We start from the raw sequence: 16272 nt of genomic DNA, 5'->3' as shown, positions 1-16272 counted from the left end.
TTTCCTTTAGGGCAGCGTTGATTTCTAGTTTGCTCGTACTTTGTGGCTGCTGCTTGATTTCCTCCAATTTTCTTTTTCAAACCTGCCTCCCTCGGTCTCCCCTCCAGGCAACACCATCTCCATCCCCACCGCCACCGGCTCCAAGAAGCGCTTCTGGATCATCGAGGACATGTCGCCGTACGGCAAGCGGCGCAAGACGGCCTCGTCGCGCAAGATGCTGGACGAGGGCATGATGCTGGAGGGCTTCCGCCGCTACGACCTCTACGAGAACTGCAAGGACGCCGGCTGCCAGTTCTCCCTGAAGGTGACCCACTACCACTGCACGCGCGAGAACTGCGGCTACAAGTTCTGCGGCCGCACGCACATGTACAAGCACGCGCAGCACCACGACCGCGTGGACAACCTGGTGCTGGACGACTTCAAGCGCTTCAAGTCGTCGCTCAGCTGCAACTTCGCCGACTGCCAGTTCTCGGGCAACAGCACCCACTTCCACTGCCTGCGCTGCGGCTTCCGCTGCACCGACAGCACCAAGGTGACGGCGCACCGCAAGCACCACGGCAAGCAGGACGTGATCAGCGCCGCCGGCTTCTGCCAGTTCAGCTCCAGCGTGGACTGCGAGGTGGCCGACTGCAAGTACAAGCTCAAGTGCTCGCACTTCCACTGCACCTTCCCCGAGTGCAAGCACACAGTGGTGGGCATGTCGCAGATGGACTCGCACAAGAGGAAGCACGAGAAGCAGGAGCGCGGTGAGCTGGCCACGTCCATCTCGCCCAAGCAGCAGCAGCAGCAGCAGCAGCAGCAGCAGCAGCAGGAGGGGGCGGCGCCGCGCCACCACCCCCGCCCCGTGCCCGTCTCCATGGGGCTGCCCACCTCCTCGCCGGCCGCCATGCTGCCGCACGCCATCAACAGCGTCGCCCGGCCCATGCTCTACCCGGCGTCCGACATGTACGGCCACCCGTTCGGGCCGCCGCCGCCGCCCTCCCTCGGCCTGGACAGCTCCCTCAACCTGAGCGCAGACACCAGCAGCTCGCTCTTCTTCCTGAGGAACGCCGCCGGCCTGGGCCTGGGCGACTCGCTGGACCTCAGCAGCAAGAAGGCGATGCAGCAGCAGCAGCAGCAGCAGCAGCAGCAGCAGCATCATCATCAGCAGCAGCAGCAGCAGCAACAGCAGCAGCAACAGCAGCAGCAGCAGCAGCAGCTGCAGCAGCTCCAGCACCTCCAGCACCTCCACCAGGACCGCCCCACCCTCACCCCACCGCTGGGCCTGCAGGCGGCCCAGGACGACGCCACGGGGACGTCGCTGGACGCCGAGCTGGACGACGAGCTGTCGCCCGAGGAGGCGCACGCCGAGGAGGGGGAGGAGGAGGAGGACGACGAGGAGGAAGAGGAGGAGGAGGAGGAGGAAGAGGAGGATCTGAACACTGACTCCAACGACGACTCGATGGCCGACGGCGGCGAGAAGGACGACCGCCAGGATTTCGATGCTTCCGTTAACCACACTGACTCTTCTTCCCAACTGGAAAAGCGCGGAGACGTCGACCTGTGAGCCCAGCGCCCACTTTTAGGAACAGAGTTGAAAAAACAAACAAAAAAAAAGTTTTAGAAAAAACCCTGTGAACAAATAAAAGTGAAAGTGGCCTCATTTAACAAAGACTGCAAGAAGATAAAGAAGTTCAAACAAACAAAAAAGAGAAAGGGGGGGGCGGGGGGGGAGTAAAACCAACAAACATGACGACGTGGAGAAAATGATGGCCCAAAAATGATTTATGATGATGACGATGTTTACAAGATGACCAACATTATTAATTCAATTATGCATTAAAAATGAAAAAAAAAAAAAAAAATATGAACGGAGACACACAGAATCGGGGGCCCCCTGTTTTACACACGGGGCAGCAATGTAAAGCATTTTACTACACATCAGTCTTTTTGTGTGCGTGCATGTTTGACTTTAATTTATTTTTATTTTTTCCACTTTTCTGTGTGTGAATATACGAAGAAAAAAAAAGGTTAGAAAAACAAAAACAAATCTCTCTATATAACTATATATGTACGTGTGTGTGTGAACGATATACGGGAGGCTCGGGCGTCATTAAAGAGTGCAGGGCCGCCGCCGGAAACGCAGTAACAAAACAACAAAGGGACGTGAATCACTAATGGGGAAACAGGATGTGATGGAAACATTTGATCCTTTTTTTTCTGTGTTAATATTCTAATTATTATTATTATTATTATTATTATTATTATTATTATTATTATTACTCAGCACTGAGAGGAAAGGGGGGTTTTTGTTGCTTGTTCCCACCTCTCACGGATGTTTTTTTTCTTTGTTGTCAATTTAAACAAAAACAAAAAAAAAGGAAAAAAACAGAAGACATGGACTCCACCAGGAAAATGTTTTCCGCCAGTCGGTCGGTCGGCTGCAGTAGTTCAGGCGTCCAGCTTGTTCACTTGTTCCGCTAAAACGTTCGACTCCGACCCCCCCACCCCCCTGAAAAAAAGAGCTCTGCCCGCCCGCCCACTCCCCGCCCCCGTAATAAGCCCCGCCCACACGTGCAGAGGCGTCGACTTTTTGTGTGGATAGACACTTTTGTATAGCTGACCATGACAGGCCACTCCTGAGCGTATTTATAGATATTTTTTCTACCATTTTTGCATCGTTTGCATTACAAATTGTGTTTAGTTGTGCCGTTAGTCGGAAGCATATCGATCCGTAGCCGAGGTGAGGTGGCGTTGGTGGGGGCGGGCTCCGGAGCGAGGGAGGGGCGACAGCGTAAGGAAGCGTCCGGGAGCGAGAAAAAAATGTTTCCATTCACTCTTGACTTTGCCGGAGCTCCTGTTGTGATGGTTTTTATTTAATATTTATGTGACCTTCCAATGAGACATTTTTAGGGTGTTATTGCACTTTTTAGTTTCATTTCTACCGTCTGAAAGGAGAAAAAAAAAAAAAAAGATCTTTTAACAGGGAATTTTTTTTTTTTTGCTTTAAAGATGTTGCTTTAGTTCATTCACTTTTGTTTGTTTTTTTCCTCTTTTTGCTTTAATGCACAAATAGATGTTCGTGTGACAAAGAACTCGTTCTGTGATTTATTTAAGAGACTGGTTTTTATTTTTTTGCTTCTGTGATTTGAACGTTTGAAAAGTTAACGGAAAAAAAAATAAAAGGAAACGGGTGCACCAAGGAAAGACATGGTACACTGATTAGAAACACTAATATGAATTGTGATTTTAAATAAAATCATTTAAAAAAAAGAAATAAACTTTTACGGCAGTGCTCCTGTATTGTAGTATTAAAAATGAAAAAGCTGTCAAAGCCACCCTCTGGTTGATCTTGAGCAAACATGTACGACCAACAAGACGACGCGCTGATCGCGGCTTCTCTCCTGAGCTCGGCCCTGGGAAGACAAAGAGATCGGGCCGCTCGGAATCATGTGTTCGGATGATGTTCCACCAGATACTGTTTTGAGAAGAAAAAAAAAAAATGGTTGTACAGTATTTTCCTCTGTAAAAAAAAAAAACAAAAAAAACTATATATGAACAAAATGCTCTTTGATGAACAGCTTCCTTTAAAAAGAAAACCATTAAAAGGAGAAATGAATAATAAAAAGATAAAAATTCACATAGACTCGTTATAGTTTGCTTGTGTGCGTGAACGGTTTGTTTGTTTGTTTGTTTGTTTGTTTGTTTGTTTACCTCTTTGTTTTGTTTTTAACTCTCCCAGATTTGTGGAGCGAGTCTGAACCTCGGTGTCGTCAGATCCTGTCTCGGTAACTTGCAGCGTTTTTTTTTTGACTGTCAGGGCCTCAAGTGAAAATACACTGATCTGAATCCATTCATCGCCGTTCCTTCTTTCATTTAAACTGCGTTTTTTATTTCACTCGCTGTCATTTCTGTGCACTTTCTCGTGTGTGTGTGTGTGTGTGTGTGTGTGTGTGTGTGTGTGTGTGTGTGTTTGCTCTTGTGCGGGGCCGTTTCGCTGAGATTTCCCGGCTGCTGATTAATTTACTGCGTCCGGCACAGACTGAGCGGCACCTGTTTTGTTCATTCGCCGAGACACGACGTGCTTGGGCAAACTACACCACTTTTGAACTGTGTGTGAAAAAAAAACGGGGGGGCGGGGGGGGAGAGAGAGAGAAGGGACGTGTGTGTAAAATAGGAATTGTACAAATTTGAAAATAAAGAAGCTGTTAGTATGACAAGTTGTGCACATGCTGACATGAGAGGAGGAAGGTGAAAACCTGCCGTCTCTTTCTGTGTGTGTGTGTGTGTGTGTGTGTGTGTGTGTGTGTGTGTGTGTGAGACAGAGTGAGTGAGTGAAAGAGGGAGAGAGACATAAAACTCCCAGACCTGTGGCCCTGTTCCAGCTGCTCACAGCTCCGATTCATATTTAATGACCTCTTGCCTTTTATTTCCCCCCCGACTTGTTCTGCAATAAATCAAGCCGGGATACTTTAGAAACAAAAAAATAAATAAATAAATAAATAAATTAGTTTATTAATTTCAAAAATTAAAAAAAATGTAAAAAGCTATCAGAGCGTCAAACATCAACATTCGGCCGTGTCGTTGTGAGTCCTCGGGGCCTCTGATGGAGATTTCTTGTTTCGCAAGTTTGCCGTTACCAGGGTTTTGTTTTTTTTTCTTTCTTTCTTTCTGACTTCTTTTTTCACTCATTTTGATTTTTCTTTGCCTGCAGCCATGTGCCGGCTTCCTCCGCCCTCCCCTCTCACGTCACCCAGTGGCCAGTGTGCTGTTTCTGTCTGGCCCCCTCCCCTCCCCCCCCATCCCCAGCCCAGCCCAGCCCAGCCCAGCCCACCCCTACCCCAGCTGTTCCTGTCCTTCCTGCTTCTCTTCCTTCTGATGTTTTTTTAATAAAAAAAAAAAAAAAAGAAGACGAAGAAGAAGAAGAAGGGAAAAAAACAGGGGTAAAGGCACCACCATCTGTCAGCCAGCTGGCATCCTGGATATAATCTACCAGGACAAAAAAAAAAAAAAAAAAAAACGGAGAGAGAATAAACATGAAAATTATATTACTCAAAAACCAGACGGAAACGACCTCCAAATCCTGTAAAGGCCGCCGCCGCAAAGACGGCTCATTTTACTGTTTTAATTAACAGAGTGAAGAAAAAAAGAGGTCGGTGTAAAAAGAAAAGTGGCGGGCAAATAAAGCGAGATGTGTAGTGAAGGAAAAAATGTCAAATGGACGGCTCCTGTTTTAGACTGCGGGAAATACACTGCGCTTTTGCACTGCAAGCAAATTGTCGGGTTTCAATTTGCCCTGATCTGTGAGATGCTTTGTGTAACAAATACACACAGTTGACAAACTTTACATTCTGTCCACTCCAGCTCTCCCTTTAATCTTTAGCTTCGATCCATTCGGATCAGTGCTGCTCATCTGCATGCCTCCTGCTGCATTGATTTGTGCTCAGTGATCTGGAGATAAAAGACAGCAATGTATATATATATATATATATATATATATATATATATATATATATATATATATATACATAGATAGATATATATATATATATATATATGTGTGTATATATGTATATATATTTTTCTTTTTTTTTTTTTTAAATAGGACAGAAAGCAACAACAAAAAAAGACACATTGAAGTTATGAATGAATGTGTGTGCGTATATAAATATAGTGGAGTGGAACTCATCTGCCGGTTCTGTTGACACACTGTCCGTTGATGTGCCAGGGACAGGTTGACTGAGAGTATAAACAGTGTGGAGAGGAGGCCATGGACACACACACACACACACACACACACACACACACACACACAACACACACTCACGCACACACGCACATGACAGGTGTGCACTGCATATGTGGTCACATGATGCCTATAAGGCAGATTAAGGCCCAAACAGATGAAGCGCTGCTTAATGGCAGCTTTTATTAAGTTCACAAAGCGTAGAGGGAGGGAGGGGGGGGATTCGGGGGGGGGGGGGGGGGTGAGCAGAGGAAAAGCAGGTGGCCGGGCCTGTGCATTCTCAGATGAAGACAGATATTATACAGTCAAGTCTGAAGCCACTGTGGAAGGATTTATGAAGATTTGCCCACAGACTCACCGCCCTCCCCCGAACGCTGCGGTAATGTCCAAAGAGGGAGAGCCGGGGGAGGGGGAAGTAGGTGCCAGAGAGTGTGATCACCAGATGAGATGGAACTATAATATCACCTGCGTGTTCACTCAGTCGTCAATGGTCGTACGGAGGCAGGTTGAATGTCGTCCGTGCAAAACTCAGAGATTCGTGCGGGGACGAAAGTCACCAGGAGGGAAAGTTAAGGGCTTAAAATATGTGAGCATGTGAAACTTTACATAGCGCTAGCCTAATAGCATAATTGCCTCAGTCGTTTTTTTTGGGCCAAATTGTGATATCTGAAAAGAAAAACACCAATGTGTTTGCTAGAAAATGTGTTTTTTCTTGTTTTCCGAAAACGTTCAACGTTCAAAAATGACTTGGGCGGCCAAGTCATTTTTGCTATGAGGCTAACGATGTGTAATACAACCTGGGAGAAAAGCAACACGAGCTTTTTTGGAAGACAGAAGCAAATGAGACTTGCAATCAGCGATCGACTCTGAGTTTGAGGGAAAGTGACAGAGGAGCGCAGCACGGTTATCATAAAATGTGTACTTCAAAATAATCTGCAAGTGTCAGCTTCAGGTTTGAAAAATAGCAAACAATTATGTGGGTACACCCAACAGCCCTGATTATTTCCGCAGGAGCTGAAGGTTGCTCACGAAATTATCAGGGGGGGGAAAAAAAAAAAAAAAAAAAAGTAATTACAGCTGATGTCGCTGCCACCGCATCGCTCTGTGACAACAACTGTTTCCTTGTTGTGCGGTTCACTCTAGTTCACGCAACTGAAAGTGAGCTTGGAGACGCACGGTTTGACTGTTTAAACAGCGCTGCAGTGACGACAAGGCAAAATTAGCTTTTAAGTGAATACAAGGAGGCCTCTGGCAGCTCAACATAAAGACACACAGCTTTGGGGCAGAAAAAAAAAAAGAAGGAATGGCTCCAGATTAAATTGCCTGAAGTTGCTCAAACAGAGACTATTTGCTGTGATCAAAGCAATGAGATGTGACGTGTCGATGCTAACGGCTTGTTATCCCCGAGTGGCTCACACAAAATCAGACATTTTTCAGCAATGAGCAGTTGCAGTTTATTGGCTGGTTAGCGTGCGTAGCACCCAGTTTGCCGAGGTCAATGCCCCCCCCCCCCGTGTAGCTTACATTGACTTGATTCAGGTTAGCCAGTGGCTTTTATCTATGAGTGCCTATTTTTCTTGGAACTCAAAAACTCAAAGCCTCCAGTCCGGCTTTACAATCTTCACGTCACAGTCCAGGAAAAAGTTCAAGCTGAAAAGGTGCTGCAGTTTCGCAACGTTAGCCGTCAAGATAGCAAGACAGCGTAGAGCGGTTTCTCTACTCCTGCTTTCAGACAGAGCCCAACTTTTTATTTATCTTACAGCTATAAGAGTAGTGTGCTGATATAGCGATGTGCTGTATGTACACATATGTACGTACTGTATATACAGATATATTTAGATATTAGGGATGCAACAATACTCTGTCACTTTTGTGACGTCTGCGTCAGGGCACATGCAGGTAACGCAACGTAGATTGCTGAGACAATTTTCTAATTTCAACGAGTGTCATAGTATATCCACATAAGTGGATATATTTTCAGCCTGTTAAAAATAAATATTTCAAAATTTGTAGGAAAAAAATTTATTTTTTTTGACAGTATCAGTGGCCTTAGTTACCTAGCCTCAATTATGATTTAAATAATCCGGAAACTCCATTTTCCTCAACTAGGTCACCTCCATCAAGGTAATGTAAAGTGTGATTCAGTATGGATTCTCGAGCCGTGGTGTCATATTGAGGGTATCATGAGCTGCATTCATTTAGGGTGGGCTAAATATGACGTCACCGATGGCCCAGGCGTACGCACTGTATGCATAAAGCTGAATTGACTTCAATTGGCCTCGTACCATTGGCCGCGCCCAGCGTTCCTAAAGCCAAAGTCAACCAATGAATTAGTGCAGTGGAGTGACAACGGTGCTCGGAGTCTCTGTGGCCGGAACCCAGAGCAAGGCACCGGCTTTGAGTGGCAAAAGGGCTTGGCATGAAAAATGACCGGGCTGCCATCTCTCATATCCCATCATTCTTATCAGGCAGAGTGGAGCATGCTGTTGATGGGCCCCACAGGTACACAGTATATCACGTATCACCACTGTATGACAGCGCTGCATTGCTCATTTTACTGCTTCATTGGCCCATTTATAGTTTTGCATGAGAGCTTTAGCCCCCCCCCCCCCGACCCCCCCGACCCCTCCATCTCTGGCGGCGCTCAACCCCAGTTGCCCCTACGCCTTTAAATCCCCTGCCCTTTGCAATAGATGCCCATTTATCTATTTTTGCATGTGTATGGGCTTATTTTGGTGGCACCTCGGTCACACGGCAGGAAAAAAAAAAGGGGGGGGGCAGCTCGGAAAATAAGAAAGGGCGCCTCGCCATTGGTAGCAGCTGTTGCTGCCGAGACACCTCGGAGGAAATGGAGAATTGGACGCACACTCATCCAATTTAACGTTTAACAAGACCTTATTGGATGCAGGGCCATAAGAACATGCAGCTCTGCCTTATGCGCCTCTGTTGTGATATGTTGTTGCTCTTTTTGAACCTGTGCAACCAGGTACGACGGCGGGACTGGTCTCTCCCTGCTCGGCTTAGCGCTCTCGAGCTGTCAGAAAAGGGAAAAATGTGAAACGTGTGTAAAATTCTGAAAATGTGCGTCGTTCTCTGCCTGTACGACTCGCCAAAATAGGCTTTTTCTTGTCTTTCAACGGAGATTAGTGGGGCTGGATCAAGCGCAGCAGCCGTCGACCAATAGCACTCTCAGGTAAGAGGCAGACGTGCCTCCCAGTGTTTTTCCACCACCATATTAATGCGTGGCTGAGTTTGCGAGTACTTTGGGCGGTTAGTAAAACTGAATAGTGCCACTTAAGCGCTAGTCCATTTTCCATTTATTTGGGAAAGCCGCTGCTTGGAAAGCATGAGAGTGTTTCATACATCAAACAGAGAAGTTGGCCACCAGGGATCTCTCCCCCCCCCCCCGCCCCCCCCCAAAAAAAAAGGAAAGAAAAAAAAAAGAAAGACTCCCATTTAAACCCAACCACAGTAAAAGATCGAAGGTTGATGTCGAGCTCTCTCCATAGTAACCACTCCCTCAGATTAGTATTGACTTCACCCCCTCCAAATATAAAATATATATAATTAACTTTTAAAGGTCCAGGCCAGAGTGGAGCGCAGACCTTCTGGGTAAACTGGGCAGCTTTTTTCAGTAAATCGCATGTGCAACACTTAACACGTACGGGACGTGTTTTTCTCGTCTGTGTTTCTGTTAACTTTTCGCTTCTCATTTTTCCGTAAACACAGCACGTATTCTGCAGTGGGTGGTGGATCTGAAAATCTGTGTCTTTCAGCGCCTTTTTTTTTTTTTTTTTTTTTCCTCTTGCGATGCGAAGATAACGGCATTCTTCTCTGCCACGGAACGTTCAGTTACTGAAAATAAACAAAGGCCGATGTGGTGCTTTTGAGTGCAGAAACCTGAAAGACTGGATTCAACGGCGGCTCACACGGCGGAGCCGAGCGCTGATCACATCAGCCTCAGTGTTGACTCCCATAATTTGAGCAAAAACACCAGTCGTTGGGGGTTTTTTTTTCTGTTTTTTCCCGTCGGCTCAAAGGTCCCGGCCTGATATTTGCGGTGCGGTTACCCTGGTGTGCGAGTCAGATCGCTTCAAATCTGAATCCAACACACGTGTCGGTGCCGTGTAAAGCCGCCTTGGCTCCGAAACTGGAAGAAGGTGTCAGCTCAGAACTTTGCTACGCCTGCGTGGACGCCATTCCAGCTCGTTCAAGTTGGAAAAGCTCGGGAAACTGTCCAGTGTTGGCAGAAGCATCGCTCACCAACACCAGCAGATCGCATCACTTGGGTTGTGTAGGTTTTAAACCGGCTCTCTCTTTTTTTTTTTTTTTAATCACAAACGTCGAATCAAGTCGTCAACCAGACGGCTGAAATATCTTGTTATGCCCAAAACAACACCTGGCTGTTATGCTGGCTTGGGAATAAGGTGGGGGGGGGAAACAACATTTGTGTGATTTCTGTTGAAAGCAAACACATCAGCAGAGAGGCGGGAGTACGGGAGACGGGTGGGGGTTGGGGGGGGGGGGTGGATTGCGAGGCCGGTGTTACAGGAGACAGTAAACACGCACGTTGTCATCTCGCAAACACAAACAGAATCCAGGGGAAAGATTAGCTGCGAGCTCCTTTAAACAGCTTGTGAAAAATGAGCCTCCCGCCCGCCGCATTACAGGAACGCTCACCAAGAAATACCAAACATTGTGTTCCGTTTGTTTGACATTGCCTCAAGTTTGCCCATTGCCACAGATTAGTCACCGCTGAGATAAATGTGACTCTGCCAGCACTTTAAAGAGCAAAGGCTGGCGCAGGCGGCGACAGGCAAGAGGGAATATATATTTTAAAAAAAAGGCTAATCAGCCATTTGAAGCGCCGGCTGATAAGTCTGTGAAGGAGTGTGTCAAGATTTGAATGTCAAGTCTCACAGCCTTAACATTTGACGTGGTCAAAACATCTTTTCGAGGTGGGCAAAACATTGTGGCGGTAAAATGAAATCCTGACAGAGTTTTTTGGACAGAACACTTGGGGTGTCTCACGCATCTCATCTTCTACACGCTTGGAAAAAGGGGCGTCTTTTAGGACATGAGTGGGACGGCTCATTCCTTTTTCCAGCAAATGTAACCAGTTGATGCATTCGTTTGCAGTGTGAAAGTTCAGAGAAACAAAGTGCTGTTGTGTGTTTTTTGTTTTTTTTCTTTCGCTGTAATATTTGCACGCTGTCCAATAAGCAACTTGAGTCTTTATTTACTTGGGAATCTTCACAGAAAAAAAAAGATACTCAGCTCATATGAGAAGGCCTTTGTCCAAAAGAAAAAGTGACCGGCTCGTCAATCGCTTTTTGTTTTTTTTTTCTTCAGTCTGGCCGACGGTATGATTAAAAATGTCCAACAGTCAGTGTTTTTGTCTCGGCACCGATTAGTGGAGCACACGACGGTCACTGCGCAGTTGTAAAACGGTTGGACTCCGGCTCCAACGCCGCATGACTCATGGCTGTGACGCCGTGGAAGCCTTTAACTGTCATTTCTGCGGGATAAAAATACAGTCTTCTTCCGAAGCGGTCGCAGCCTGTTTGCAAAGACGGGAACGTATTTAGCGCTCAGCTCAGCCGCACCTGCTTTAAATTAATTTCCCTCACTTGCTATGTCAACATGCTCATGCATATTGGATCTCATTTCTGCGACGGAACAGCTGAACTGCTCAGAGTGCAGGAGAAGTTTCAGCCAGGAGTCACATTGAAACAAGTTCAGTGCTGCCGTGCGGCCCATATACTCGGCTCTCTGTCCATTCAGAGGGCCTTCGTTCCTCCAGGTTTTTAATTAGTCATTCCTCCTGCAAGAGAACACCTTACATTTCCTTTTGTGTAATTTCACAGACTTCACTATTTCAGCAGTTGAAAGGATTGAGCTCCAGGTGTGTACAAAAATCCTAATATTCCTAAAAGTCGACACACTTCTAAAGTGTGTTCATAGTGAAAAGTGTTTGGAAATGCAGGAAATGAGCGGTCGCCCAGTGAGCTAGCTAACATCAGTACCTGCTAGCTTTTTTTTTTTACACACTCATATTTGCTGCAGCGAAAACCCTCCAGTCCAGTTGTTTCTCCAGTCTCTGTTCGCACGCAACTTACTGTCACGACGGCAGTCGATTGAATTAGTTGTCGCTTCGTGCGCCACTGAGTCACTGTACTGCACTGACGCGTAGCCTACTTTGAGTATCATTTAAGTATCTCAAGACCAAGTGACCTTCTTTTTTTTTTGAAAAATAAAAGTCATCCCCCCCCCCCCCCGGATGTGTGACAGTGGCTGGTAATCACGTAGTTTTCTGAGGCTAGCTTGAAAATCTCACTGTTGGGCGAGTTGAGAAAAATATGGTTTTACCGTTGAACTTTTTAGTTATTACTAAAATACCAAAGACAGGAGGAGTGTGCATCACTGATTTTAATTATCAACAGCTTGATGACACTGAAAAATAATTTTATTTTCAGGGTCAACCAAGTCGCACTTTACAAAGTTTGCTCTTTGTTTCTTTTTTTCTTTTTTGTCTTTTACTGTTGGAGGACTGTTGGACAACTGTTGCAATATACTTCAGTCAAAGAGGGTGGACTTTATTTTTGTTGAACAACACCAACCTCTCTTCCCCCAAACGCTCCCCCACCCCAATGAAAATCATGAGCCTTTAAAAAGACCGGTTTCAGTATCACAGCTGTGACCTTCATAAAACAGAGCTGGGCAACAGGTGGGCATCATGTGTGTGCTAATCTCCCACATTATGGCTGTTGATAACAGACACTGCACAGCCCCGCTCGGTTAAAACTCAGTAATTTAATATGGAATACATCAGCAATGTGATATTTGCAGCAGGGAAGAAGCAAAGGTTGGGAAGATTCTGCCGATGCTAAGAATAGAAAACGGCCATCACTCACTCCTGGTTCCTGTTACCCAAAGAATTCTGTGAGTACCGTACACCCTCCAAAACAAGACATTGGGTGTCTGCTGGGGGATTTGAGGATTATTATTATTATTACCTTTATTTTTTGCCACCTCCTTTAACCTCACCGAGGGCATTTGAAAACAAACAGACATGGCTTGTGTTTCCAAGTGACAATCAAAGTCAGTTGTGAAGGACAAGGTCAGTGCATGTGCCGTCCTGATTGGTCTGTTGCGAAGGAGCTGCTTGGAAGAGCCGGCTCTTTAAATAAACAAAAAGTAGTAGAAGGCGAAATGATACGATACACTCTGTGCTCCAGGCGCTCCATCCAGCAATGACTGAAGCAAACTAGCAACCCGTCTAAAAGATCGTCTTCGGTCTTTATTATTTCAAAACCCAAACAACAACAAACAACAACAACAACAACAAACGAGATGAAATACCCCACCAAAAAAAAAAACACAATTCCAATTCCAGTCTTTAACCACAGGTCCAAGCCCGCTTGATTTGCAACAACCTTCTTGAAATTTGAACAGCGCAGCCACAACCTGAAAACTTTGTTCCATCAGGAGGAATAGCTCAGGGTGATGGTGCCAGGCTGTGTTGCAGGAGGTTGGTGAGGAGTGTCTGAGTCTTACGGGCCTCCACTGAAATGAATTTAAGGTTTTGGATTAGAGTTATGCTTGCTGTGAATGTCGGGGTTACGGTTAGATGGGGCTCATCTGAGAAGTTACCACATTTGCCTCCTGAATATTCCCACTGCCCACCAGTATTATGGCCGGGATTTTATCGCATTCATTTGGTGAGTAACACACAAATAATCATGGCATCAAAAAAATGTGTATATGTAGCAGTCATGCGAGTGAGTTTTGAGCTGATCTACGGCCATCAGACAAACAAAAAACAAAAACATGCTATAGATTGTGTTGTTTTTTTGTTGTTGTTTTTTTTGTTTTGACATGTTGAGATTTTGCATCTTGTCCCTCACTTTTCATGCTAAACTATGATAGGACAGCCTTCCAAGTGCGTTTCGGACTGATCTGGGAAGTTTCACTTTTTCTTTTCACGTTTCACAGGGCTAATCATCTCTCATCACTTTGGAAGAGATAAATGTAGAATGTCAAGAAATTGCAGCTCCCCTCTGAAACTTTGTGCCTTCGAGCTGCGGTGAAAATAAATCTATTCTACCAACATACACAGGAGGAGGGCTGGCGTGCGTTCATAATGGCATTAGTGCCGTCCTGGCGTCCCCCACACTTCAGGTGCTCCACACCAGGCTGGGCCCTGTGATTAGTCTAATTTGCACCGGTGCTTGCTAGCCACACCTGTTGCCCCTGCGCCGCCCGGAGCTGCGGTCCCTCAGCCGGCTGACAGGCCGTCCCTCGGTTAATCTAATCTCCTCACATCGCCGACGCCGCTCTCCACCGGCGCACGACAAGGGCATTTGTTTTTTCTGCCTCTTGTACGCCTTGGCGTTCTCATGGCCACCACACTCCTGATGGCTCATTATTGGCTCCTTCATAAATACTGTCAGCCACAACCACCACCAGCCCCCCCCCACCCCCCACCCCGACCTGTTTTATTCCTTTTTGTTTTTTTCTCTTTCACAGCCTGCCGCTGCTTCTTCCTCCTCCGAGTCTTCTTTTACCTGCCAATGACGCGGCAGTGGCGGTGGGAGACTAAAGCCAGTCCTTCAGGTTCAGCGGCGGCCCAACAGCCTTCCACATGACAGCCCCCCCCCCACCAGTATCCACGCACACTCCATTTGGATTTGAAACGGCGCCAGGAGAAAAATCAAGTGACACGAGCCACTCGGAGTGGGCAGGTGGGGGGTGTGGGGTTTGTGGTTGGGGGGCTGGAGGAGGAGGAGGGGGGGGGGGGTGTGGAGCAGGAGGACGTGATCCCACTTGATTGTTGAGAGTTTATATAGCGAGTGATGACAAAGTGCTTTATGACTCCGCAGTGTTCACTGGGCCCTGCGATTGAAGCCTTACACAGGCAAAGCCCCCCCACCCACCCCACAACACACACACACACACACACACACACACACACACACACACACACACACACACACACACACACACACACACACACACACACACGCGCGCACACACACGTGCACCGTCGCTGACCTTGGCTTGTCAAATGTTCTCATTTTCAGCAGGAAGAAGCCGGCGCTCGGCGGCGGCGGCTTTCAGGGAGACAGCCGCTGAGAGCTTTTGGAGGTGACCCGGCGCCTCCTCACGCTCACTGCTGAAAACTCTATTGAGGAATCAGTCAGAAAGGTCAGGCCGGCTTACAGGCGGCCGGAGAGATAGCTGCCGTCCCTTATTGATCCCCGATTAGGAAATTCTGGTTTTCTGCAGCCTGTCAAGGGATCTGGACACAAGAGCACTGCAAGAAACCACAGAAAAGAAAAAGAAACAACAACAGCATATCACTGGGGGGGGGGGGTGGAGCTAAACAGCTAGAATCAGGATTCAAAACTCAGAGGGCAACATCCATCTGTCGTGGTTCGAATCACCCCCGCGCGGCCACAAACCTCGACGGAGCCTGTGTGGAATGTGTCCTTCGAGTCGGAGTGCCGAAAAACACTGAGGCAAAAGTGCCAAGTGTGCGTGTTGTCCGCAGCTGTCCGCGCGCGTGTTCCTTCACGGGCAAATGTCCTGACCCACAGACAAGCGTGCAAGTGTTGGACAGACTTTTTTTTTTTTCTTTTTTTTTTTTTGGTCCAAACACAATGTTCCTTGTGAAAGACATGTTGAAGCAGCCAGTGAGAGAAAGAGCTCTCTCTGCTGAAGAGTGTGCCGGCGTCGGGACGTTTCAAAAATAGATAGCTGCCTCAGCTAGCATACTAACACATACAATCTCCAGAAGAAAATAGAAAAAAGAGATCACATCACTGCAGACCTTTTTGTGGATAAAAAAAAAACTAAAGATTCAAATCTTCAAAAATTCTGGTAACTGTGACTGTACAAAATTCACCAGCAATCGATTTACCATCAGCAGCACCGCTGCCCAAGTGTTATTCCCCCAGCAAAACCAGGTTAGAAACCTCAATGAAACTGTACGGGCCCTTGAAAATACAACATGACTTGCGCGCTGACATCGCCAACAGTAAGGCAACAGATTTCTTGCTGTGTTGTCATGGATGATAACAATCTGAGTGAGCAGTTTCAAGGTATTTTAGGAGAACCGCACACCAGGCCTGACGTCACTGCAGCTTGGTGCCCGCGACACCTCCTCTCCGCTCACATGGAACAGGAAGGAGACGAGCTGTGTTGCGAGTGTCTTTGGTCTTCGCTCTGCGACCCAGCCTCCTTCCTCTGGAAGGGAGACTGACGCCTGCAAGCAACATGACGCAAAGTCATCTCAAATCCACGTAATAGAAACAGTGGGTTGGGGTTGGGGTTGGCGTTGGGGGAGGGGGGGTGGGTCGCACTCAGATCATGGTGGTTTCTAAAGGCAGAGTAGCAAATGAGTTGGGACGACGCTCCGGTGTTCAGCAGACGGCGTCGTTGCCCGCCTGCCTGCCGAAGCGGCTGCAGCGGGGCTAACAACCCTCGCATTGATCCGAGGAGACACTCAGCCCTCTAACCTGCTGAGTGCTCAGTTCCAGTGAACA

General features: G+C 47.0%; 1 protein-coding gene across 6 annotated transcripts in view; it reads left to right on the top strand.

Moving 5' to 3' along the window:
• The window catches only part of casz1 (castor zinc finger 1), a 175142-nt gene extending 171517 nt beyond the window's left edge, over window positions 1-3625 (top strand). For all 6 annotated transcript variants that reach the window (XM_076041835.1, XM_076041834.1, XM_076041831.1 and 3 more), the window contains one exon: window positions 108-3625. In XM_076041835.1, the coding sequence (XP_075897950.1) occupies window positions 108-1546 (1439 nt within the window). In that variant the 3' untranslated portion in view covers window positions 1547-3625. The remainder of the gene's footprint in view (window positions 1-107) is intronic.
• The last annotated feature ends 12647 nt before the right edge of the window (window positions 3626-16272 follow it).

Source organism: Nelusetta ayraudi, unplaced genomic scaffold, assembly GCF_046127955.1.
Source record: "Nelusetta ayraudi isolate G7.1 ecotype Tasmania unplaced genomic scaffold, CSIRO-AGI_Nayr_v1 ptg000070l, whole genome shotgun sequence".
Lineage (NCBI taxonomy): Eukaryota > Metazoa > Chordata > Actinopteri > Tetraodontiformes > Monacanthidae > Nelusetta > Nelusetta ayraudi.
Note: the sequence above shows the minus strand (reverse complement) of the source record. Positions and strands in the feature narration are given on the sequence as shown.